At 39.4% G+C, this 24,481-nt stretch overlaps 1 protein-coding gene across 2 annotated transcripts in view; it reads left to right on the top strand.

Moving 5' to 3' along the window:
* Positions 1-24,481, top strand: part of TRAPPC9 (trafficking protein particle complex 9) — a 742,651-nt gene that overhangs the window by 287,838 nt on the left and 430,332 nt on the right. For both annotated transcript variants that reach the window (XM_030546427.1, XM_030546428.1), the window contains exon 19: positions 20,270-20,380. In XM_030546427.1, the coding sequence (XP_030402287.1) occupies positions 20,270-20,380 (111 nt within the window). The remainder of the gene's footprint in view (positions 1-20,269; positions 20,381-24,481) is intronic.

The raw sequence follows: 24,481 nt of genomic DNA, 5'->3' as shown, positions 1-24,481 counted from the left end.
TCACAAGGACAAGGTGCAGTTGCGACCACACCTGGCTTTCCTCCCTAAAGTGGTATCGGCCTTTCATATCAACCAGGATATCTTCCTTCTGGTGGTCTTCTTGAAGCCACACTCGTCACGACAGGAACAACAAATGCACTACCTATACATCCATAGAGCGCTCGCATTTTATATCGAGCGGACAAAACCTTTTTGTAAAACGCCCCAACTCTTCATCGCGGTGTCAGACCGAATGAAGGGCCTCCCTGTCTCCTCCCGAAGGATCTCATCGTGGGTGATGGCGTGCATCCGTACTTGTTATGACTTGGCTCATGTTCCCTTGAGCCACCTCACCGCACATTCTACCAGGGCTCAGGCTTCATCTGCCGCCTTCCTGGCTCATGTACCCATCCAGGAGATATGTCATGCAGCTACTTGGTCCTCGGTCCACACCTTTGCCTCACATTACGCTCTGGTTCAACAGTCCAGAGATGACGCGGCATTTGGATCAGCAGTTGTACGTTCTGCGACATCTTCACTCCGACCCCACCGCCTAGGTAAGGCTTGGGAGTCACCTAATTGGAATCGATATGAGCAAGCTCTCAAAGAAGAAAAGACGATTCCTCACCTTTTAACTGTTGTTCTTCGAGATGTGTTGTTCATATCCATTCCAAACCCGCTCTCCTTCCCCTCTGTCGGAGTAGCCAGCAAGAAGGAACTGAAGGGCCGTTGGGTTGGCAGGGGCATATATCCAGCACCACTCTAGGGGGCAACCCAGCCGACCCATCGAGTGTTGCTAGGGTAAAAATCTTCCGACGAACGTGCATGCAGCACGTGCACACCTAATTGGAGTAGATATGAGCAACACATCTCGAAGAACAGTTACAAATGTGAGTAACCATCTTTTCACATTTTCACCTTGCTATAGCTTGAAAATAAAACATTTCCTTTTATAAAATGGGTACCTTCTTCCGTGTATCTTGACTGAAATTGTTAAGGTTTTAGTGTTGCTGTCTGCTGTTTTAGACTGTGTTCTGCATGCTTCTGGATACCAGTGAAAAGTAAGTTTTGGTCATTCTTTCCTAAGTGGATTTTTACCTGTTTCTCACAGGTGATAAAATAAAGTTTTCTATTTATAGTGGCTTTCGTCCAAGGATCGTGTACAGAATGTAGTCAAAGGTCAAAATTTTCAAACTTGGGGTGTCTAAAGTTAATCAGCAATACTGAACAGAGAGTTTTTCTAGTAATTATATTTGCTGCTATTATAATTACCTGATTAATAGAAAAACCTCAATTCTGTATAGTCATTTTCATTATCATCTTTTTATCTGAGGTATTTCTTGAGCCAACAGCTATTTTATGAAAATTAATTTTGCATGTTAAAGTAGTTCTTCTACTGATTGCTGCATGATGGTATAAAAGGCAGCGCTGCCCCTGACCATGCTCAATTCCTCCTTACCACCCATGATCGATAGAGTGCATTGCTTTGCTTCTGCAAGTTTATTTTTAGAGGGAATTTATCTTCCTTTCTGTACATAGGTAAGTTTGTGGCCTTGGCTAGTGTTAAGATTAGTGTAGCTCTTCTTTGTTGTTTTTTCTTGGAACAAGGGTTCCCTCTTATTCACAGTGCCAGAGTATGCCTCAGTCTCTGAGTTTTAAGCCATTTGCTGGCTTGCAAGAAATCTGTGCTGGTGAGTGACTTGTATTCCACCTGCCTTAAATGCACTGGTGAGGATCACAATCTAGACCATTGCCAGATTTGCAAGGACTTTAAATCCCCGACAAAAGAGGACAGAGAAGTGAGACCGCGTCACCTCCTCATTCAAGTTGCCTTGTGTTCCCCTTCTGACCCTTCCCAGTCACGGCAGGCACCAAGTATTTCAACATCGGTGAGGAGCAGTCTTACAGACATTGCTTCTGAAACTCAGCACCAATCCTCTTCTCTGGTGCTGAGAAAGAAGCACAAAATTTCAGACCAGAACAGTAAACGACAGTAAGCAATCTGGAGGACAAGGCAGAGTGTCCTATGGAAAGAGAGATTCCCGAGCAGTGACCTATTTTCATCAAAGGTCTTCAGCTCTAGCACTGGTGCCTGTGCTATTGATATTGCAGTGCTGACTCCTTTGGTGCAACAAGAACAGCACCAGGAAAATCTCTTGATACCACTGGTGCCAGAGGCCTCTGCAGAAGCACAGGACCCACTTTGCTTCTCGATACTGGATTCTCTGATTGATTGTGCAGGAGACAAGTTGGCAGGTACCAGCGGAAGTTAGGCCCTGGCTGTACACAGTCTCGGAGACCAGATCAGTACTTGGTACTGTGGAGGCTAGATCTATGAAGCATGCAGTCCAGCAGTAAATTTAGCATGCTGTCCCAGGTTCTGGAGATATGTTCCTGGATCTTGGCACCACTTGGCACATCACCAGTGTGGTCAAGCAATTCAAGGTCCTCCTCAGAGTCTGAGGTACACCTAGTGTACACTGAGTGACCTAGAGAAATTGGAGGATTGGGCCAAAAGAAATCTGATGGGATTCAACAAGGACAAGTGTAGAGTCCTGCACATAGGATAGAAGAATCCCATGCACCACTGCAGACGGGGGACCGACTGGCTAAGTAGCAGTTCTGCAGAAAAGGATCTGAGGATTACAGTGGATGAGAAGCTGGATATGAGTCAGCAGTGTGCCCTTGTTGCCAAGAAGGCTAGCAGCATATTGGGCTGCATTAGTAGGAGCATTGCTAGCAGATCTTGGGAAATGATTGTTTCCCTCTATTTGGCATTGGTGAGGCCACCTCTGGTGTATTGCATCCAGTCTTGGGCCCCACACTAACGAAAGCATGTGGACAAATTGGGGAGAGTCCAGCGGAGGGCAACGAAAGCCCTGTCTGGGATGATTTAGTTGGTGTTGGTCCTGCTTTGAGCAGGGGATTGGACTAGATGACCTCCTGAGGTTTCTTCCAACCATAATCTTCTATGATTCTGCATACTTATGCCCCTTGTTCCTGATGACACTCCCTTCACCTTAATTGCGGGAATTCTATTCTTAGTACTCACTGGAGTTCCAGAGACATGGATCCATGGAGCAATGATTGCCAACGTTCTATGCCATACACATGGTCTTTCTTGAACCTGTGGGATGTACCTCCCACTTACAGATCCTCCCTGGTTCTTAAGACTTACAGATCTGGCAGATGACAGGCTAGCTCATGTGAGTAGATCTAGGAGGTTATTGTCAGTACTGAGGCTGGTTCTGGTCCAAGACTCTGAAGACCAGACTCAGGGTTTGGAACCTTGACCCATCTCACTACAGGAGGATCAACCTCAGCTTCCTCTGCATTCTTCCTATTCATCATCTGCAGAGACCCTTGTCTCCTGGAATTTCTCACCTGTCCAGGATGACTATAGGGCTTATCAAGAGATTTAAAAGAGAGTATCTACTTCTCTTGATATTCCTGATGAAGTAGTTCAACAGAGTTCTCAAAGGCTAGTGGACATTCTGGGTTCAGCAGGACCTTCTAGAATGGCTCTATCTATCAATGAAGCTATCCTAGAACCTACAAAATCTTTGTGGAAAACCATGCTGTCTACCTCTGACAGCTAAGAAAACTGAGAAAAGATATCATGCCTGCTATTTTCAAGCACATCCTTCACCAGGTTTCCCAGTTGTCTCTGCAGTGAAAGAAAGTGTGTGTCAGGGATGATTTCCTTCTACCAAAAGACAAAGATGCAAAGAAATCAGGCCTTGTCAGTGGAAAACTTTGTACCACATCTTTTCTATGGTTTTGAATCTCTAACCAATAAATCTTATTGGCCAGATACAACTTCTCCCTCTGAGCCAAAACCCTGAAGATCTCCGACAAGTTGACAGAGGATGCCAGGCAGGAATTCTAGACCATGTTAGATGAGGGCAAGCTGAGGGCTTGGACCTCTCTACATGCATCCTTAGTTGGGGGTGATTCAGGAAGTACATGTAAATGTTCATGACTTTAGTCCTTGGGTCCCCTGTAAAAGATCTAGCAGATGATCTAGGATCTCCCTATCTCACAGAAGATGGATAAGACGGTCCACACTGAAATAATTGGAAATTTACGTGCCTTTCTCCAAAAGAAAGCAGTTCCACCTTCAGTCTCTACGGGAGTGCCAGGTTTTCCCACAATAGCATAATCAATCTAGAAAACGAGGGAAAAAAGACAGGAGAAGACCTCCTCCACAATTGTCGTCCTCTGTGAGTTCTTCAAGACAGTTGAGATATCCCAACCAGATTGCAATGTACCGGTTTTTCTCTCCCCTAATTTTTCCAACAGGTTATCCCACTTTCTGTGTAGTTGGTCCCCCTAATTACTGTGGAACAGGGATACACCTTGTAGTTTATTTCCAGTCCCTCCTTCAACTTCTGTCCCTGTTCCTCATTAAGGACCACTTTCATGAGGATGTACAAATATTTATAATTAAAAATAAATAAAGTGAGCACTTTACATGTTGTATTCTGTGTTGTAATTGAAATCAATATATTTGAAAATGTAGGAAACATCAAAAATATTTAAATAAATGGTATTCTATTATTGTTTAACAGCATGATTAATCACAATTAACTTTTTTAATTGCTTGACAGCCCTAGTAATATTGCAATCTCTGTATCATGAAAGTTGAACTTACATATGTAGAATTATGTACAAAATTTAACTGCATTAAAAAATAAAACAATGTAAAACTTTAGAGCCTACAAATCCACTCAGTCCTCCTACTTGTTCAGCCAGTCGCTCAGACAAACAAGTTCATTTACATTTGCAGAATATAATGCTGCTCTCTTCTTTTTTACAACTGCAATTTAATTTATATAAAAGCCTTTGGTGAGAAACCTTATCAAAGGCTTTCTGGAAATCTAATATGCTACATCCACTGGATCCCCCTTGTCCACATGTTTGACCCCTTCAGAGAACTCTAATAGATTAGTAAGACATGATTTCCTTTTACAGAAACCATACTGACTTTGCCCAACAATTTGTTCTTCTATGTATCTGACAATTTTATTCTTTACTTTTATTTCAACTAATTTGCCCGGTACCAACATTAGACTTACTGGTCTGTAATTGCCGGGATCTCCTCTAGAGCCCTTTTTAAATGTTGGCGTTACATTAGGTATCTTCCAGTCATTGGGTACAGAAGCTGATTTAAAGGACAGGTTAAAAACCATAGTTAATAGTTCTGCAATTTCACATCTGAGTTCTTTCAGAACTCTTGGGTGAATGCCATCTGGTCCTGGTGACTTGTTACTGTAAAGTTTATCAATTATTTCCAAAACCTCCTCTAGTGACACTTCGATCTGTGACAATTCCTCAGATTTGTCACCTACAAAGGATGGCTCTTGTTTGGGAATCTCCCTAACATCCTCAGCCGTGAACACTGAAGCAAAGAATTCATTTCGTTTCTCCGCAATGACTTTATCGTCTTCAAGTGCTCCTTTTGTATCTCGATCATCCAGGGGCCCCACTGGTTGTTTAGCAGGCTTCCTGCTTCTGATGTACTTAAACATTTTGTTGTTACCTTTTGGAGTTTTTGGCTAGCTGTTCTTCAGACACCTTTTTGGCTTTTCTTATTACATTTTTACACTTATTTTGGCAGTGTTTATGCTCCTTTTTATTTGCCTCACTAGGATTTGACTTTCACTTTTTAAAAGATGCCTTTTTATCTCTCACTGCTTCTTTTATGTGGTTATGCCGCAGTGGCTCTTTTTTAGTTCTTTTAGGTTTTTTTTTAATTTGGAGTATACATTGAAGTTGGGCCTCTATTATGAAGTCTTTGAAAAGTGTCCATGCAGGTTGCAGGGATTTCACTCTAGTCACTGTACCTTTTAATTTCTGTTTAACTAAACTCCTCATTTTTGCATAGTTCCCCTTTCTGAAATTAAATGCCACATTATTGAGGAGGTGTTCTTCCCACCACAGGGATGTTAAATGTTGTTATATTATGGTCATTATTTCCAAGCAGTCCTGCTATAGTTACCACTTGGACCAGATCCTATGCTCCACTCAGGACTAAATCGAGAATTGCCTCTCCCCTTTTGGGTTCCTCTACCAGCTGCTCCAAGAAGCAGTCATTTAAAATATCAATAAATTTTGTCTGAGGTGAAATGTTCCCAGTCAATATGGGGATAATTAAAATCCCCCACTATTATTGAGTTCTTTATTTTAATAGCCTATCTAATCTCCCTTAGCATTTCATTGTCACTATCACTTTCCAGGTCAGGTGATCGATAATAGATCCTTACTGTTATATTCTTATTAAAGCATGGAATTACTATCCATAGAGATTCTATGGAACATGTGGATTTAATTAAGATTTTTACTGCATTTGATTCTATATTTTCTTTCACATATAGTGCCACTCCCTCCCTACCCCCCATGCACCCTGGCACGACCTGTTCTATCCTTCTGATATATTTTGTACCCTGGAATGATTGTCTCCCATTCATTGTCCACACTCCACCAGGTTTCTGTGATGCCCATTATATCAATAGCCTCCTTTAACAGGAGGCACTCTAGTTCACCCATCTTATTATTTAGACTTCTAGCATTTGTGTACAAGCACTTTAAAAACTTTTCTTTGTTTATTTGCCCTTTTCTGATGTCAGATTCTTTTTTATGTGAATATTTCTCAGCTGATCTGGCCCAAACTTTATCCTCTTCCATCCTCTCATCCTGACTAAAACCTTGAGAATCTCTGTCAATAGACTCTCCTCTAAGAGAAGTCTCTGTCTGATCCACATGCTCCTCTGCAGCAATCAGTTTTCCCCCATGTCTTAGTTTAAAAACTGTTCTGCAACCTTTTTAATGTTAAGTACCAGCAGTTTGGATCCACTTTCATTTAAGTGGAGCCCATCCTTCCTGGATAGGCTCCCCCATCCCAAAAGATAAGAGGGAAGATCCTTTCATGGATTGAGAACAGGTTAAAAGACAGAGAACAAAGGGTAGGAATAAATGGAAAATTTTCAGAATGGAGAGGGGTAAATAGTGGTGTTCCCCAAGGGTCAGTCCTAGGACCAGTCCTATTCAACTTATTGATAAATGATTTAGAGAAAGGGATTAACAATGAGATGGCAAAGTTTGCAGATGATACTAAACTGCTCAAGATAGTTAAGACCAAAGCAGACTGTGAAGAACTTCAAAACGAGCTCACAAAACTAAGTGATTGGGCAACAAAATGGCAAATGAAATGTAATGTGGATAAATGTAAAGTAATGCACATTGGAAAAAATAACCCCAGCTATATATACAATACTGCATACAGATGTGGTCTCTTCATCTCAAAAAAGATATACTGGCATTAGAAAAGGTTCAGAGAAGGGCAACTAAAATGATTAGGTGTTTGGAACGGGTCACATATGAGGAGAGATTAAAGAGGCTAGGGCTTTTCAGCTTCGAAAAGAGGAGACTAAGTGGGGATATGCTAGAGGTATATAAAATCATGAGAAAGTGAATAAGAAAAAGTTATTTACTTGTTCCTATAATATAGGAACTAGGGGTCACCAAATGAAATTAATAGGCAGCAGGTTTAAAACAAATAAAGGGAAGTTCTTCTTCACACAGCACACAGTCAACCTGTGGAACTCCTTGCCTGAGGAGGTTGTGAAGCTAGGACTGTAACAGGGTTTAAAAGAGGACTAGATAAATTCATGCAGGTTAAATCCATGAATGACTATTAGGCAGGATGGGTAAGGAATGATGTCCCTAGCCTCTGTTTGTCAGAGGGTGGAGCTGGATGGCAGGGGAGAGATCACTTGATTATTACCTGTTAGGTTCACTCCCTCTGGGGCAGCTGGCATTGGCCACTGTCAGTCGACAGGATACTGGGCTGGATGGACCTTTGGTCTGACACAGTATGGCTATTCTTATGTTCTTACAATGTCACCTGAAAGTGAGAATAGGTATTTGCATGGCACTATTGTAGCCCACATCGCAAGATACTTACTTTGCAGATGCTCTAAAGATTCATATGTCCCTTCATGCTTCAACCATCATTGCAAAGGATGTACATCCATGCTGGTGACAGGTTCTGCTCAATAACCATTCAAAGCAGTGTGGACCGATGCATGTTCACTTTCATTATCTGAATCACCAGCAGAAGGTTGATTTTCGTTTTTGGTGGTTCGGATTCTTTAGTTTCCGTGTCGAAGTTTTGCTCTTTTAAGACTTCCGAAAGCATGCTCCACCCTTGTCTGTCTCAGATTTTGGAAGGCACTTCAGATTCTTAAACCTTGGGTCAAGTGCTGTAGGTATCTTCTTTGCGTTTTGTGAAATCTGCAGTGAAAGTGTTCTTAAAATGAGCAACATGTGCTGGGTCATCATCCGAGACTGCTATAACATGAAATATGTGGCAGAATGTGGCTAAAACAGAGCAGGGGACATACAATTCTCCCCCCAAGGAGTTCAGTCATAAATTTAATTAATGCATTATTTTTTTAATAAGCATCATCCGCATGGAATCATGTCCTATGGAATGATGGCCAAAGTATGAAGAAGCATATGAATCTTTAGTGCATCTTGTAAATAAATATCTTGTGACGCCAGCTTCAACAGTGTCATGTGAATACCTGTTCTCACTTTCACATGATGCTGTAAATAAGAAGTGAGCAGCAATATCTCTCGAGAACGTAAACAAACTTGTTTGTCCAAGTGATTGGCTGAACAAGAAGTAGGACTAAGGGGACTTGTAGGCTCTAAAATTTTTCATTGTTTTGTTTTTGAGTGCAGTTATCTAGGGAAAAAAATTTACATTTGTAAGTTGCACTTTCACAGAAAGGCGATTGCAGTACGGTATGTGTATGAGGTGAATTGAAATACTATTTCTTTTGTTGATATTACTATTTTTATTACAAATATTGACACTGTAAAAATGATAGTGATCACTATACACTTTGTATTGTGTGGTGTAAATGAAATCAATACATTTGAAAATGTAGAAGAATATCCAAAACTATCTAATATGTTTCAATTGGTATTTTGTTGCTTAACAGTGCAATTAAAACTACAATTAATTTTTAATGGTGATTAATTTTTTTAATTGTGCAAGTTAACTGCAGTTAATCAACAGCATTACTTTTTCCTTGCACTTACCTAGTTCTTTAACAGTCATTAATATTAACAGTTAATACAAGCTAAAAGATAGTTGCCTGTAATTGTGATCGCCTATGATTAAAAATCTAATCTTTGTTTTTATCAGTCCTCTATGCATTTGATGATAATAACTTACTTGAGAGATGTAATAACTTCATTAATACTTTCTAAACTTCAATAAAGATTGCAGGTTTAAAGTTTATAATTTACCTTTAGAAGTTTCTTATTTGTATTTATTTTCTGGAATATGTCCCTCTCATCCTATGAGATGCAAACATGTTCAGAAGTGAAATAAACCACAGATTTAACTTTTTGTGATTAAGGTTTAATTTTGTACATACATGTCTTATACGTTTACATAGTCAAATCATACAATTTTAGTGCTAGGCTGATTTACTGAATTCTGTGTTTAAAATTGATGTGTAAAACAATGGGGATAATTTTATTCTTTTTCAGTTGTGCTTAGTTCTTACATGGTGCTAACTGAAAAATATGGTAAATATAAGCAAATCGTATGGGTATATACTTCGAGGATTTTGTAATCCAGTTGCGGGGATGTTTACTTTGGGGACTCTGTAAATACTCAGCAAAACATCGACACTGTTTTACAAAAATTCCATGGAATTAAAGTTCTTTGAAATGACTGACCCACAGTCATGAAGCGAGTCTGAGGCAAAGATAGGAACTCAGCCAACTACAGGTCACCTGCTCTAAATGCTAGGTACCATAACGACTTTCCCAACACTCATTAGGGTCTAAAGTTAGTTCTTTATTTTCTGACCTCTAAATGATTATTGTGTTTAATAATGTAGTATTGAGAAACTCACAAATTTATTATTCTTTGTGTTAGGTAATGACCATTTTCCTTATCCTAAAATGAGACTTTCCTATTCCTTAATTGTCATTCTCTTGCCAGTGTTTTACTGCATATAGCAAATATTTTACCCTAAAAACCCCCTTTTATTATACTGCTGACTTGATTTGTAGTTCAGGCTTCCATGGAGTCCAATTATATTCTTATGTATACTTTCTCTGCATAGTAGCAGGTGCTGGATAGTTCCAATTCAGCAAAGCACTTCAGCATATGCTTAACTATATTGATTAGCTTTAGTCCATATGTGTTCTGCATGTAAAGTCAATCAACGCTAAGCATGTACTCAAGTAATTGCTGAACGGGGATGTACTTCAGCATGGACTGTAGTAACTAAGCTGATGCATAAGTGCTTTGCTCAAAAAGGGCCAAAAATAATATACATATTTAAATCTTTCTGTGCAACTTTTTTCCTGCAGCCGCTTCCGAAAGGTTCTTATTATCCCTTTATTTTTACATACGTGAGTTGACTGCATGTTCATAAATGCACTTTATTTTCATGTACTCATCATGTCTCTGTATTTATTCTATGCTAATGGTTTTGGTGATCAACATAGCTGTTTCTTCTTGTGCTTCGTAATATTGATTTCCCAGCACCAAGCCACGTCGTTTATCATACTATATTACATTTTAAAGTGAAGAAAAATAGTAGAAATTTATCATTTTGAAAAAATCTGTGAATAAATGTTTCTCATTAAGTAAAACGCACTTTTTCTTGATGTATTGATCTTTTCGCTGCCGAATCCAAATACTTAGATGCTGTAAATTACAAGTCAAAGTTTTCACTTACACTTTCTCTCCTTATTTAACTTTTTAAATTAATTTGCCTTGAACTTGTATCAGATTTTGTTGCTTAGGTTTTATATGAGATGTTAAACTGCTTTTATTTAGTTTTTATGACTCAGGCTATGCTTTTGTAGCTTCAGATTTTCAGTTGGCAGTTCACAACATAAAATACTATTTGGTCTAGTTTCCCTGAGTTTCAAAAATATGCCATCGAAATATTCCTGGGGACATTGAATGCAGCTGGGAAATGCATCTTCTTATTAAAGCTAACAATGTGACCTATACATTGAAACCCCACAATATTTTTTTAAATTTACTAAGAGATAATGTTCCCCACTTACTTATCAGTTACCTTTAGTTGTTGATGAGAGAGTTGTTGATACAAAATTTTTCAGGATAGACAAGTCCCAGGCAGATTGCGAAGAGCTACAAAAGGATCTCTCAAAACTGGGTGACTGATCAATAAAATGGCAGATGAAATTCAGTGTTGATAAATGCAAAGTAATGCACATTGGAAAACATTCGAACTATACATATAAAACGATGAGGTCTAAATTGGCTGTTATCACTCGACAAAGAGATTTTGGAGGCATTGTGGATAGTTCTCTGAATGTGCAGCGGCAGTCAAAGTGAACAGAATGTTGGGAATCATTAAGAAAGGGATAGATAATAAGACAGAAAATATATTTCCTCTATATAAATCCCGCATCTTGAATACTTCATGCAGATGTGATCGCCCCATCTCAAAAAAGATATATTGTAATTGGAAAAAGTTCAGAAAAAGGGCAAGAAAAATTATTAGGGGTATGGAACGGCTGCCATATGAGGAGAGATTAATAAGATTGGGATTTTTCAGCTTGGAAAAGAGGTGAGTAAGAGGGGATATGATAGAGGTATATAAAATCATGACTGGTGTGGAGAAAGTAAATAAGGAAGTGTTATTTACTCCTTCTCATAACACAAGAACTATAGGTCACTAAATTATAGGCAGCAGATTTAAAACAAACAAAAGGAAGTATTTTTTCCACACAATGCACAGTCTACATGTGGAACTCCTTGCCAGAGAATTTGTGAAGGCCAAGACTATAACACGGTTCAAAAAAGAACTAGATAAATTCTTGGAAGATAGGTCCATCAGTGGCTATTAGCCAGGATGGGCAGGGATGGTGTCCCTAGCCTCCGTTTGCCAGAAGCTGGGAATGGGCAATGGAATGGATCACTTGATGATTACCTGTTCTGTTCTTTCCCTCTGGGGCACCTGGCATTGGCCACTGTCAGAAGACAGGATACTGGGCTAGATGGACCTTTGGTCTGACCCAGTATGGTCATTCTTATGTTCTTATGAGAGAACAATGCTACCCAACTGATCAACTGGAAAAATGCCATACAGACTTTTTCCTCAGTTCCCTTGTGTTTCAAATAGACTTAAATTTGGGAAATGATCTTTCCTGTATGATGTCTTAGATACCAAAGTGGTTGATGCCTTAGGAATACTTAAGATAATGATGCAAGATACATGAGAGATCTTTAATTGGACCAACTTCTCTTTCACCAACAGTTGGTATAATGAAAGATATTACCTCACCTTGTCTCTCTAGCATCTTGGGACCGACAGGGCTACAGCAACACTGCGTAAGATAGTGATAACATTTCCACCAGATTTAATTTGAGGGTTCAAATAGCCAACTAAAATGTGAGCTTACTGTCTACTCTTACTCTCTCTTTCATATGTATGTGCTAACACATCCTGTACATTACATTAACAAGGCTAATTAAAATGCATCAGTTTACATCTACTATTCTTTCACAAGCTTGAGTCCATATTTAATCTTAGAAATGTAGTGCTGGAAGGTATTTTAAGAAGTAATCTAATCCAGCCCCTCCTTAGTATGTCTAGACCATCCAAGACAGGTATTTGCCTAACCCAGGGTTTCTCAAACTTTGTCATAGTGAGCCTCCCTAAGTTAAGAAAAAAAATTGTTCCTCCCATAGTTTACTAGGATAACACACAGAACTGAAAATCCTATATTTTACAAGAATGAGTAATAAAGTAAAAGGGTTTTGATCAGTGCAGTTATATCAAAAGTACTAATTTTATTTCATAAAGCACCTTTCATGTTATCCCACAGTTCTGCTCATCAAGAGTACAGATTGTAGTAGCTAAAAGAAAACTGGTGATAGTGACTGTAAAAGTGACAGAGGGTTAAAGTGATTGGCATCAGCCCATAAAAAAGCAAGAGATGAGTACATTAGTGTGAGAGTAACTGGACCAACTAACTGAAACCGGGAACAGTCCCTAGTATAGAATTGACTGACTTACAGCAAGAGCGCCCAACACATAGGCAACATGCTTGAAGCCCGAAGGCGTTGGGAAACAGAGCGCTTAGGAGCAGCTCTTAACTTTTGCCTACCTGTCTCTCTTGTGCTGGTGGGAAGGACTAGTCCCCACTGACAGGGGCTCCCATTGAATGGCACAACAGGTCAGTGGTGTCTCGCAGAGCGCCCAGCTCTACATCCCTACATTGCATCCCTGATGGGATGATCACTCTGATGTGCTTGTACACTGTTCTACCAGTAAAGATATCGCAGCTGTAATTTATCACTGTAGATGTCTGAAAGCATTGTTAATAGCATCTGTGACTCCATTCCTCCTTGTGTCTCATTCCATTGGTTCAGCTTTTCCATGTGACCATGTTCTGTTCAGGGCAACGAGTCACACGGGCTTCATCCTGCCTGCTCCTAGCAGAGTAGCCAGTTTCCACTCAAAGAAGGAAAATAGGTTGGCTTGGCATGATTTGTTCTTGAGAAATCCATGTTGCTTATTGCTTATTGCACTGTTATCCTTTAGGTGCATACAAATTATTTAACAATTTGTTCAGGTATCACAGTTAGTCTCACTTATCTCTGGGACCTGGCCGTTTTAGCCTTTAGCTGCACTGGCCACTGGGGGAACAAGTGATTGACTTGACTGAACCCCATTCCCCCACCAGCTGTCTGGAGGTGTTGCATGTTTGAATTTAATAGCAATAGTAACAATGTGAGAAGTCAAAGTAACAAGCTCAAATGGAATTATTTAATCAAAGATGATCTGTCAGTGGTTAATACAGCACTGTACAGAATACATAAAGAAAGTATACTGAACTACTTTTTGTGAAGAATAAAAAGCGGACCCTGTTTCCTTCATCTGTAAGTGGTGGAATGCTAGCAGTGTTCATTCCACTCTAACTTCCAAAACCTCTTTCCTGGTATAGGGTGTGAGACCCTATAACATTTCCTTTTGGAGGTAAAAAATTACTTTCCCACAATGTATACTGTTTTTGGTATTTCAGTTTACCACATTACTTAAGGAATTTCTTTTGTGGTATCTCAGTTTAGCTGATAAACTATAAAGGGATTTTTAATCCAGTCATTATTGCTGACAGCTGTGGCAACAGGCAATTCATAATGAGCTTAAACATCTTTCAATGGGTCATTATTTCATTCATTCAAAAAATAAGTGCAATAACTATGTATCAATTGCAGAACGTAAGTGGATTATAGGCATCTGTCATTAATTACCCACTGTTTTATAACGTATTTCTGTAAGGTCCCTTCATTAGTTGTGAGGAATATCTTCCTGATGATCTGGACTTCAGCAAACTGAGAGACTCTAAGAATAAAGGTACAGCCCAATATTTAGGCCACGTGTACACTCTCAACTAAATCGACACTGCTGTCATCGATGCAGCTGTGTTGATTTAGCAGGTCTGGTGAACAAGCTAAGTTGATGGGAGAGCACTTTCCTGTCAACGTCTGTACTCCATCTCCCCAAGAGGCAGAAGTAGACACCGCTGTAATTCAAACTAAGTTACATTGACTTCAGTTACATAATTTACATGAATGAAGTTGCCTAACTTAGATTGATTTACAGCGTTAGTTACCTAAATTCCTGAGCATTGATCACACACTAAGGGCGTGTCTATATTACCCGCTGAATTGATGGGCAGCAATTGATCCATCGGGGGTTGATTTTTATCATGTCTAGTGAAGACGCAATAAATGGACTGCCGAGCACTCTCCCATTGACTCTGGTACTCCACTGGAGCGAGAGGCGCAGGCGGAGTCAATGGGGGAGCATCAGCAGTCGACTCACCGCAATAAAGACACCACGGTGAGTAGATCTAAGTACGTTGACTTCAGCTACATTATTCACTTAAATCGATTCCCCTCCCTGCACCCCTCAAGTGCAGACCAGACCTACATTCAGTTTAAGGGCAGAACTTTTCTGCTTCCTAGGTACAGGAGATTAAGTTTATAGATAACCAAAGTCTTTTTTACAATTTTATATATTACACAGCATAAAAGGTTAATACTTACCAAAGGGGCCTTTTGTGGCTGCTGCCCAGCTGGTATCCTCCTTTCCTTCCTTGCCCAGATAGGACAAGGTGCCAATCCAGCTGTTCCTGCAGTGTGGCCTGGAGATAGGTGTACTGTCCAAAATGAAAAGTCAACAGTTCTGTAGGTGAAACATCAAAGGATAATAATTGGAAATCCAGCCTACTAAGTAGTTAGGCCTACCACTGTGTGGTATCTTATATTGGCTAATGATAAACTTTTACAAAATTTATACTTTTTACGTCCTATTAAAATGTTGTTGAACCAATCTGAATATGTTAAACAACCTTGATTGATATTGAGTTTGCTGGATGGGACTTCTGATCATTGTAAAATGTCACAGTTCAAAATTCTAATGGTTTTCTGCTCCATTGTACTTACACAATTTCCCGCTATTTCACTGCAACAAACTGTGACACAGCCTCCTTTGCAAATAAAGATTTGGGTTGAAAAATCTGAACAATAAGTTTTAAAATATAGAAGAGAGGGAATAAACTGATGTTTATTTTCCATCAGCGACATTTCAGCCTCTTCTTTAGAGTATTTTTGGCTAAATAATGGAAAAGTTCAAGAGTTTCGTAGAGTCATTTTTGATTTTGTTCTTGTGTGGCTCTAGTTCTTCAATTATTTCAAACTAGGTTTCCACTGAAACTGTGACAATGGAATTGTTTAGCAGCTTTCACATTCACTACACTTAGAATGAGAAATAACCACCTAGTGAATTCAACACTGTGATGACTTAAAAATGTGATGAGCTAACTAGTTTATATATAGGGCCCTACCAAATTCACGGTGCATTTTGTTCAATTTCACAGTCATAGGATTTTAAAAATAGTAAATTTCATTATTTCCGCTATTTAAATCTTTAATTTTGTGGTGTTACAGAAGAACATGAGAACGGCCGTACCGGGTCAGACCAGAGGTCCAACTAGCCCAGTACCTTCTACCGACAGTGGCCAATGCCAGGTGCCCCGGGGGGGTGAACCTAACAGGCAATGATCAAGTGATCTCTCTCCTGCCATTCATCTCCATCCTCTGACAAACAAAGGCTAGGGACACCATTCCTTACCCATCCTGGCTAGTAGCCATTTATGGACTTAACCACCATGAATTTATTCAGTTCTCTTTTAAACCCTGTTATAGTCCTAGTCTTCACAACCTTCTCAGGTAAAGAGTTCCACACGTTGACTGTGCGCTGTGTGAAGAAGAACTTCCTTTTATTTGTTTTAAACCTGCTGCCTATTAATTTCATTTGGTGACCCCTAGTTCTTATATTATGGGAATAAGTAAGTAAATTTTCCTTATCCACATTCTCCACATCACTCATGATTTTATATACCTCTATCATATCCCCCCTTACTCTCCTCTTTTCCATGCTGAAGAGTCCTAGCCTCTTTAATCTTTCCTCATATGGGACCCTCTCCAAACCCCTAATCATTTTAGTTGCCCTTTTCTGAACCTTTTCTAGTGCCAGTATCTCTTTTTTTGAGGTGAGGAGACCACATCTGTACGCAGTATTTGAGATGCGGGCATACCAAGAGCAATAATATATTTTCAGTCTTCTTCTCTATGCCCTTTTTAATGATTCCTAACATCCAGTTTGCTTTTTTGACCGCCTCTGTGCACTGCGTGGACATCTTCAGAGAACTGTCCATGATGACTGTAAGATCTTTTTCCTGATTAGTTGTAGCTAAATTAGCCCCCATCATATTGTATGTATAGTTGAGGTTATTTTTTCAAATGTGCATTACTTTACATTTATCCACATTAAATTTCTTTTGCCCTTTTGTTGCCCAATCACTTAGTTTTGTGCGATCTTTTTGAAGTTCTTCACAGTCTGCTTTGTTCTTAACTATCTTGAGCAGTTTAGTATCATTTGCAAACTTTTCCACCTCACTATTTACCCCTTTCTCCAGATCATTTATGAATAAATTGAATAGGATTGGTCCTAGGACTAACTTTTGGGGAACACCACTAGTTATACCTCTCCATTCTGAGAATTTACCATTAATTCCTACCCTTTGTTCTCTGTTGTAATTGTAGGGCTCCTAACCCAAAAAGGAGTTGTGCAATGGTCACAAGATTATTGTAAAGGGTGAGGGAGGGTTGTGGTACTGCCACCCTTACTTCTGTGCCGCTGCTGGCAGCAATGCTGCCTTCAGAGCTGGGCAGCTGGAGAGCCGTGGTGGCTGGCCAGGAGCCCAGCTCTGGTGTCAAAGCCGCTGCCAGCAGCAGCGCAGAAATAAGGATGACATGGTATGGTATTGGCACACTTAGTTCTGCACTGCTGCCTGCAGACCTGGGCTCTCAATCAGGAGCTGCCACTCTCTGACCATCCAGCTCTGAAGGCAGCAGATTGCATAGTATGGTAAGGGTAGCAATGCTGCGATCCCCCTAAAATAACTTTGCGACCCCCCCACAACTCCCTTTTGGGTCAGGACCCCCAATTTGAGAGAGGCTGGTCTCCCCCATGAAATCAGTATAGTATAGGGTAAAAGTACACAAGACCAGATTTCATGGGGGAAGACCATATTTCATGGTCTGTGATGCTTTTTTCATGGCTGTGAATTTGGTAGGGCCTTATTTATATAGAATCATGTTAGATGCCCCACCCACCTTCCAGAAATTTCTGTCAACCAATCCCATTCCCCCTTGACAGTTCCACCCACTCTTATCTTTTCAAGGACCAGTGAAGGTCAATTTTACTCACTAGCCATTCCCTTCAATCACCAATGACTCCTGTGACAGTCTGTTCCCCATGTTCACTCCTTTTACAAGTTTATGCTAAATTTTGTGTAAAGTATACTGTGTATGGTATCCTTTTAAAAACTCATGATTTGCTGATCATTGTTGTCCTGGTAAAATGTGTGGCAACATTGTATGCAAAGAGACAGGATTCCACTGTATGATATTACCAGGACATGTTCTGAAGGGCAGTGACAAACAAGTTCCCCAGAGACAAAGGGCTACTTAATGCCTCAGCCAGGTGTCAACAAGATCAAATGCACCATCAACCTGATTATGTGGCCACTCTTCAGCAGCAGAGAGGGTATGGGCAAAAGATCTACATTTTGACAAAGTAGCTTAATGGTCCGGACCATGCAATTTTTCTGTCTCCTGAACATCAGCTGGACATGATTCTTGCACAAAAGAAAGAGCTATAAGAGGAAAGGACATGTGTCCCAAATCATCTCACCCTTGCTCTCTACCCATGGCAGCATCAACCCCTGAAGAACAGAGGAAGCAGCATTGCACTGGAGAAGGGCGGTGGGGGAGATCCTGAATGAAAGAGGTTCAGGCAGTAAGACTGTTGGAACATGTGGCAAGAGAGACCTTTTGCTTTATATTCACTTAGCTTGTTAAGTGAGGTGTTGGTTGCCTTTCACCTTTTATTTCCTTGTAACCAATTCTGACTTATATGCCTCAGTATTTGTTGTCACCTTAAAATCTTTTTGTCATTAATAAACTTGTTTTGTTGTTTATTCTAAACCAATTTGTTTGGATTGAAGTGTTTGGGGAAACTCCATTTGCGGTAACAAGATTTATGCATGTCCTTTTCTATTAATGAAATGATGGACTTTATATGAGCTTGTACTGCGCAGGAGGCTTCTGGGTGGTACAAGACAGATATTTCTGCAGGAATGTCTGGAATTAGGAGTTTGCTGATGTTGTCCTGCAGTGTAATTAAATAGTGGCTGGCTATAGCACTCGTACAGTATAGCTGGGAGTGATTTACATGCTGGTGGCTGTGTGAGAGTAGACCAGGAATGGTTGCTCTCATAGTGAAACAGTGTAAATGGCACCTCAAGTTGGGAAATTGAGGGGACCACAGCTGTCCATCAGTCCAGATTGACTCTTGATAATGTCAGAACTCCATCCATTTCCCTTCATCCTTAAGATTCTGAACAAGTATATAATTTTTCTCTCATTAGTCATAGTAGATATAACAAGACTCTTAGGGCTATCTACATTTAAAAAGCTGCACCAGTGCAGTTGTGCCACCATAGCACTTAAGTGAAGACGCCACTATGCCAGCGGGGGCAGAGCTGTTTCTGTCAGTGTAGTTAATCTACCTCCATGAGAGGTGGTCACTATAGAGGTTTCATTGATATAACTACATCGCTCAGGCTTGGAAAATCCATACCCCTGAGTGATGTAGTTATACCGTATAAGGTTGTAGTGTAGACCTAATGTTTTCATTACTTCCCTTCTGCCTTTCTCAATCAGTTAAGTTTTTCATTTACAGATTGAAATTGGAGCCTAATGTTTCTGTTATGAAGAAATTTCATATTATGTTCATGTAAATACTTCGAAGTGACAGTTTTTAAAAAATGAAAATAACTAAAGCTTCTACAAACAGTGCAGTTCTGGACCCCTAATTACTAGACACAGAAACAACTTGCGGGGGGTTCAGAGAAAAGAGCAACAAAAATAGTTTGCAGCCTGCAGGGACTGATTTTTCAGTGAAGATCAAAAGTTAAATGTTGAAGCTCTATTTCTTAAGATTTTTAAGAACTCAACTGAACAAAATTCTAGTAAATGTACAATAATGAACAATGCTGCAGGGTATGTTCTAGATAAATGGTTCCTAGTTTGGTCTCCGAATCAGTTGTTTATGAAGTGTTTGCTAGTGGTTTGTAGAAAATAGGGTGGGTTTATAACATGCTGTTGGCTTTCCTCCTTGTTTCCAGCTGATTCTGCTGTCTTGCTTCATTTTCTCTGAAACAACACTAATCTTAGTAGTTTGGGTCTTAAAAGGACTTTGTCAACAAAGTTGTATATATTAAAATTGTCTTAAATGAGCATTCAAAGAATTGACAAAAAAATCCATTATTTAATGGCAGCAGTCTGCTAATAAGGGTGGTGCTGGATTGTACTTGGTACTTTTGAGGATACTTAGAAGTGATCCCACCTGATAGGAGATGCAGACATGTGCAGATCATAAGTATAATTAAATTCTGCTCTTGTTCAACTATGCATGCTCTTTTTAAATTTCAACACGGTTTAATCAGTTAGTTTTAGAGAAAAAAATTAAGATACTATAATAGGAATAGATGAGAGTAAATATAATTTTAGATTCCATAATATATGTAATTAAAATACTCTGTTACTAAAGCTAGGGTACTAATTTTTTCCGTTTCCGAACAGCACCCGACAATGCCATCTGCTCCTTGATGTCTTCAATTCAACTGAACATGAGCTGACTGTTAGTGCTAAAAACAATGAAGACCTAGTTCTGCATGCGGGGGAATGTCAGCGGTAAGTGCTTTTGGCATTAAAAAGATACTGCTAGAGCTTTATTCTCTCAACTTTTGTGAGCTATTCATTTTTTAAAATCGTTGTACAGTTTCAGAGACTGTAGTCTATTTTTGTTTCTCTGAATATACATCTTTGAGTGCTAAGAATTTCTTGATGTAATTTATTTTGTCTGCAGTTTTCTTCCAGTAAAATTAATTGTAGAGCACAAGGTGATTGTTACTTGTGGAGTGAAAGAATGACATGGACTGTTGGATTGACTGGCTATGTTTTCCTAAAACTTTTATAATATATTGGCTCTTGATGCACTTTAAAGAGAGCGTATTTTGATGTTGAAACCTCAGTTTTTATTCATTGAAATAGATTAAATTCATATATATATATATATATATATATATATATATACACATACACATACACATACACACACACACACTTTGCACAGAATAGACCTTTCTTCATTCAGTTCATTTCTGCCATGACAACCATTCTGTGAAAAGGAGAAATAGACAAAAGAAAATGGAAACAGAGAAAAAGGAAACAGGAGCAATTACATTAGGTTAGCTCTGTAGTCTGTTCCCTTCATTCATCTCCTTGGGTACTTATCTAGGCAGGAGCTCTTAGAGCTATTCCCATCCCCTTTCCTAACCTGTCCACGTCACAGTTATTAGACTGTTTGTTCCTATGGGCAGGTACCATCCTTCTTTAATATCTGGAAAGTGCATGGAACATAGTGGACACAGTCCTAAACAATTAACAGTGTTGAGACCATTACCCTATCAATCAAATCCTTCCTAAGACCCCACTTCTTCTGAGGTATTTATAAGAAGTGAATTTATTTCATCATTGGGTGAAAATCAGTGTTTTGATGCCAAAATATTAACAAGAGGCTTCCTCAACAAGTTTATGCCTCACATACAACTAAACATTATATTCTCTGGGTAAAATATCCAGCCCCCACCAAACTGTCCCTTTAGCAAAACAGCCATCAATTTACATATTATTTCCCCCCCTTCCTTCTCCCAGATTGTGAGGATAGGTGAGTTGGTGTGAGTTGGAGGAATGAGTGTACACAGAGTACTTCAGGAATTTAGGCAGAAAAAGGTTTCCTGAGTTGATGGTAGGGGAATCTGCCTCCTTCGCTCTCTCTGAAAGGTTTTCATTGCCATCTTCTCCATACTCTGAAACAAAAATTGAGATGACACTTGTCAGTTATCAACCAGCAACCAGTGATGTATTTTTCAGTTAAGATATACACTTACTTCCTTAAGAGCTCTCAGTGTTCTGCTCTTTTTTTAAAGGTGGGATTGATAGTCTGCCTCCAAATGACCCAGCACTTCCCTTTAAGCTTTCATCAGCCAAGAAGGCCTTATGTCCAAACAGCGTGTGGAATAGAATTTTCTGATCACATCCAGAACCTCAGTGAACACCATAGTTCTAAACCCAGATGAATTTTGGCTTTTAGCTTCTCAATATCCTGCTTTACTATCATTGATGTGGACAACTTAGTCTTAATCCAAGTAATTTTCTCTGCAAAATAACGAGAAATTTTCTCTGAGGGGGTAGTCAAATCAGCCCCCACGAGACGGAAAACTTCATTAAACAGTTTCTCTACCATATGGAATGATGGTTCTTCTCTAGAGGCACACAACTGTACCTCAAGACCTTAGGAAATGTTTGTCCCAATAAGTCATCTTTGGCCCAGGATTTCTGCCATTAGCTCTTTAGCTGTCCTACACCTTGCTGCTTCTCTCCCAAATCATCGTTAAACCAAGGTTACTTGTGAGGATGAAACTGTGAAAGGGGAAACACTCCAGTACCATTGATAGTGGCAGGTAATCAAAATAAATTCCTCACTACTCCAGGAGAATAGTACTACATTTTCAAGCCATTGGAGCCAGTGATTTTCCATGAGAGGAGTACTTTATCCAGCCCTCTAATTCTAACCCAAACACTAGATCCAAAACTGAGTCTGCAGCTACCTGGGACAGTCCTGTAACCCTCATGCTGGCCACAAAATCCTGAATTGAATATGAAGAATCATCATCTTACGCCAGTGTTGAAATTACTGGACACTGTCAGCCTTAGTGACTCCAGAGCCACAGCATTCTGGAAATTCATTGTCTCAAATTGAAGCTGCACTTTTGCCATTTGTCTATTATAGAATTCACCTCTTCCATGATCTCTGCATTCAGTAAGACAATAATATGCAGTCTTGTGTTCCTTACGTGTCATTAAAAAGAAAAATTTGAACAATCACCAAGATGTGCCATGCCTAACCATAGTAAATATGTAATTGTGCTGCTGTGTCCCTTGCCCTTCTGTGTCACATCCTTTCCATACCGTTTCTGAATCTCAGTCATATTTTAAAAAAACCTGTAAGCTCTTTGGAGTAAGGAGTATATCTTTTGTGAAGAGCCAGCACAGATTTGGGTGGTACAAAATAATAAATAGTAGTAATAGAATCATAGGACTGGAAGGGACCTTGAGAGGTCATCTAGTCCAATCTCCTGCACTACGGAAAGACTAAGTATTATCTAGACCATCCCTGAAAGGTGTTTGTCTAACCTGTTCTTAGAAATCTCTGGAGATGGAGATTCCACAGCCTCCCTAGGCACTTTATTCCTGTGCTTAACCACCCTTACAGTTAAGGAGTTTTTCCTAATGTCCAACCTAAACCTCCCTTGCTGCAGTTTAAGGTCATTGCTTCTTCTCCTGTCCTAGTGGTTAAGAAAACATTTTTCCCATTCTCTTTCTAAGAATCTGTTATGTACTTTAAAACTGTAATCATGTCCCTTCTGTCTTCTCTTCTCCAGACTAAACAAAGCCAATTTTTGTAATCTTTCCTCATAGGTCATGTTTTCTAGACTTTTAAGTCTTCGTTGCTCTTCTCTGGACTTTCTCCAGTTTGTCCATATCTTTCCTGAAATGCGGTGCCCAGAATGGTCACAATACTCCAGTTGAGGTCTAATGCGTCTCTCCTTCCACCTCCGGTCTTTTTTGCAACAATGTGACTCTGTTGACTCCTATTTGGCTGTGATCCACTTTGATCCCCAGATCCCTTGCTGCAGTACTCCTTCCTAGGCAGTCATTTCTCATTTTGTATGTGTGTAACTGATTGATTGTTACTTCCTAAGAGGAATACTTTGCGTTTGTCCTTTTTGAATTTCATCCTATTTACTTCAGACAATTTCTGAGTGGTCCAGATCATTTTTAATTTTAATTTTACCCTCTGAAGCACTTGCAGCCTCTGCCAACTTAGTATCGTCCACAAACTTTACAAGTGTACTCTCTATGCTATTATGTAAATAATTGATGAATATATTGAACAGAACTGATCCTTATGCCCCCCCTTTGATATCCCCTTCCTGCTTGACTGTGAATACTATTAACTAAAATACTATAAACACCTTTTAAAAATAGGCCTACAACATAGTGACCCTTTTTGGGGTCGATAAATTTGAATAAGTAGCTCCTTTTATTTGTATTCAGGTTTAGTAACTTTAATTTAAATAGTCTGAAATGCCAATATCATAACAGATGTAAAATTTCCAAGTACTTTACTCCTCCAGTAGGGATATTTATCAAGGAAGAACTTGTTTCACATTTACATTTTTATATTATGCGCTCCTACCACAATAGTGTGATTTTAGTTCCAGCCTAAAATATTTGAATGTTGTAATGTGGGTTATAAATTGCACTTTACTATGTGTATTTTGTATTAATTTATCTTCTGTTTCATAGTTAAGTACTTTTAATGTAAGCATTACTGCATAGCTTCTACTTTGCCTCCATAGTTCTACAGTTAGTATAACTGAACATCTAGTCAAACTTAAGTTGAGTTTAAGAAGGCCCTGAGAAGATTACCAAATCCCTTCAGTGAGAAGACTGATTTTACTACCCAGAGGCCAATATGAAAAATGCATAAATTAACCTTTTTCAATCTTCCTTGCTGTTCGGGGATAGGGCACATTGGTCTTCCCAACAGAGCCTTGCCACTGGATTCTCACTTGCCCCCTTTTTCCTATCTTCTGGACTACCCTTTGTTAATATCTGATTGTGTGTTTAACTTGTTCACCTCCAGTCAGTTTTTAATTCCTTGTT

Source organism: Gopherus evgoodei, unplaced genomic scaffold (assembly GCF_007399415.2).
Source record: "Gopherus evgoodei ecotype Sinaloan lineage unplaced genomic scaffold, rGopEvg1_v1.p scaffold_44_arrow_ctg1, whole genome shotgun sequence".
Classification (NCBI taxonomy): Eukaryota; Metazoa; Chordata; order Testudines; family Testudinidae; genus Gopherus; species Gopherus evgoodei.
This window is presented reverse-complemented; position numbering and strand designations above follow the sequence as displayed.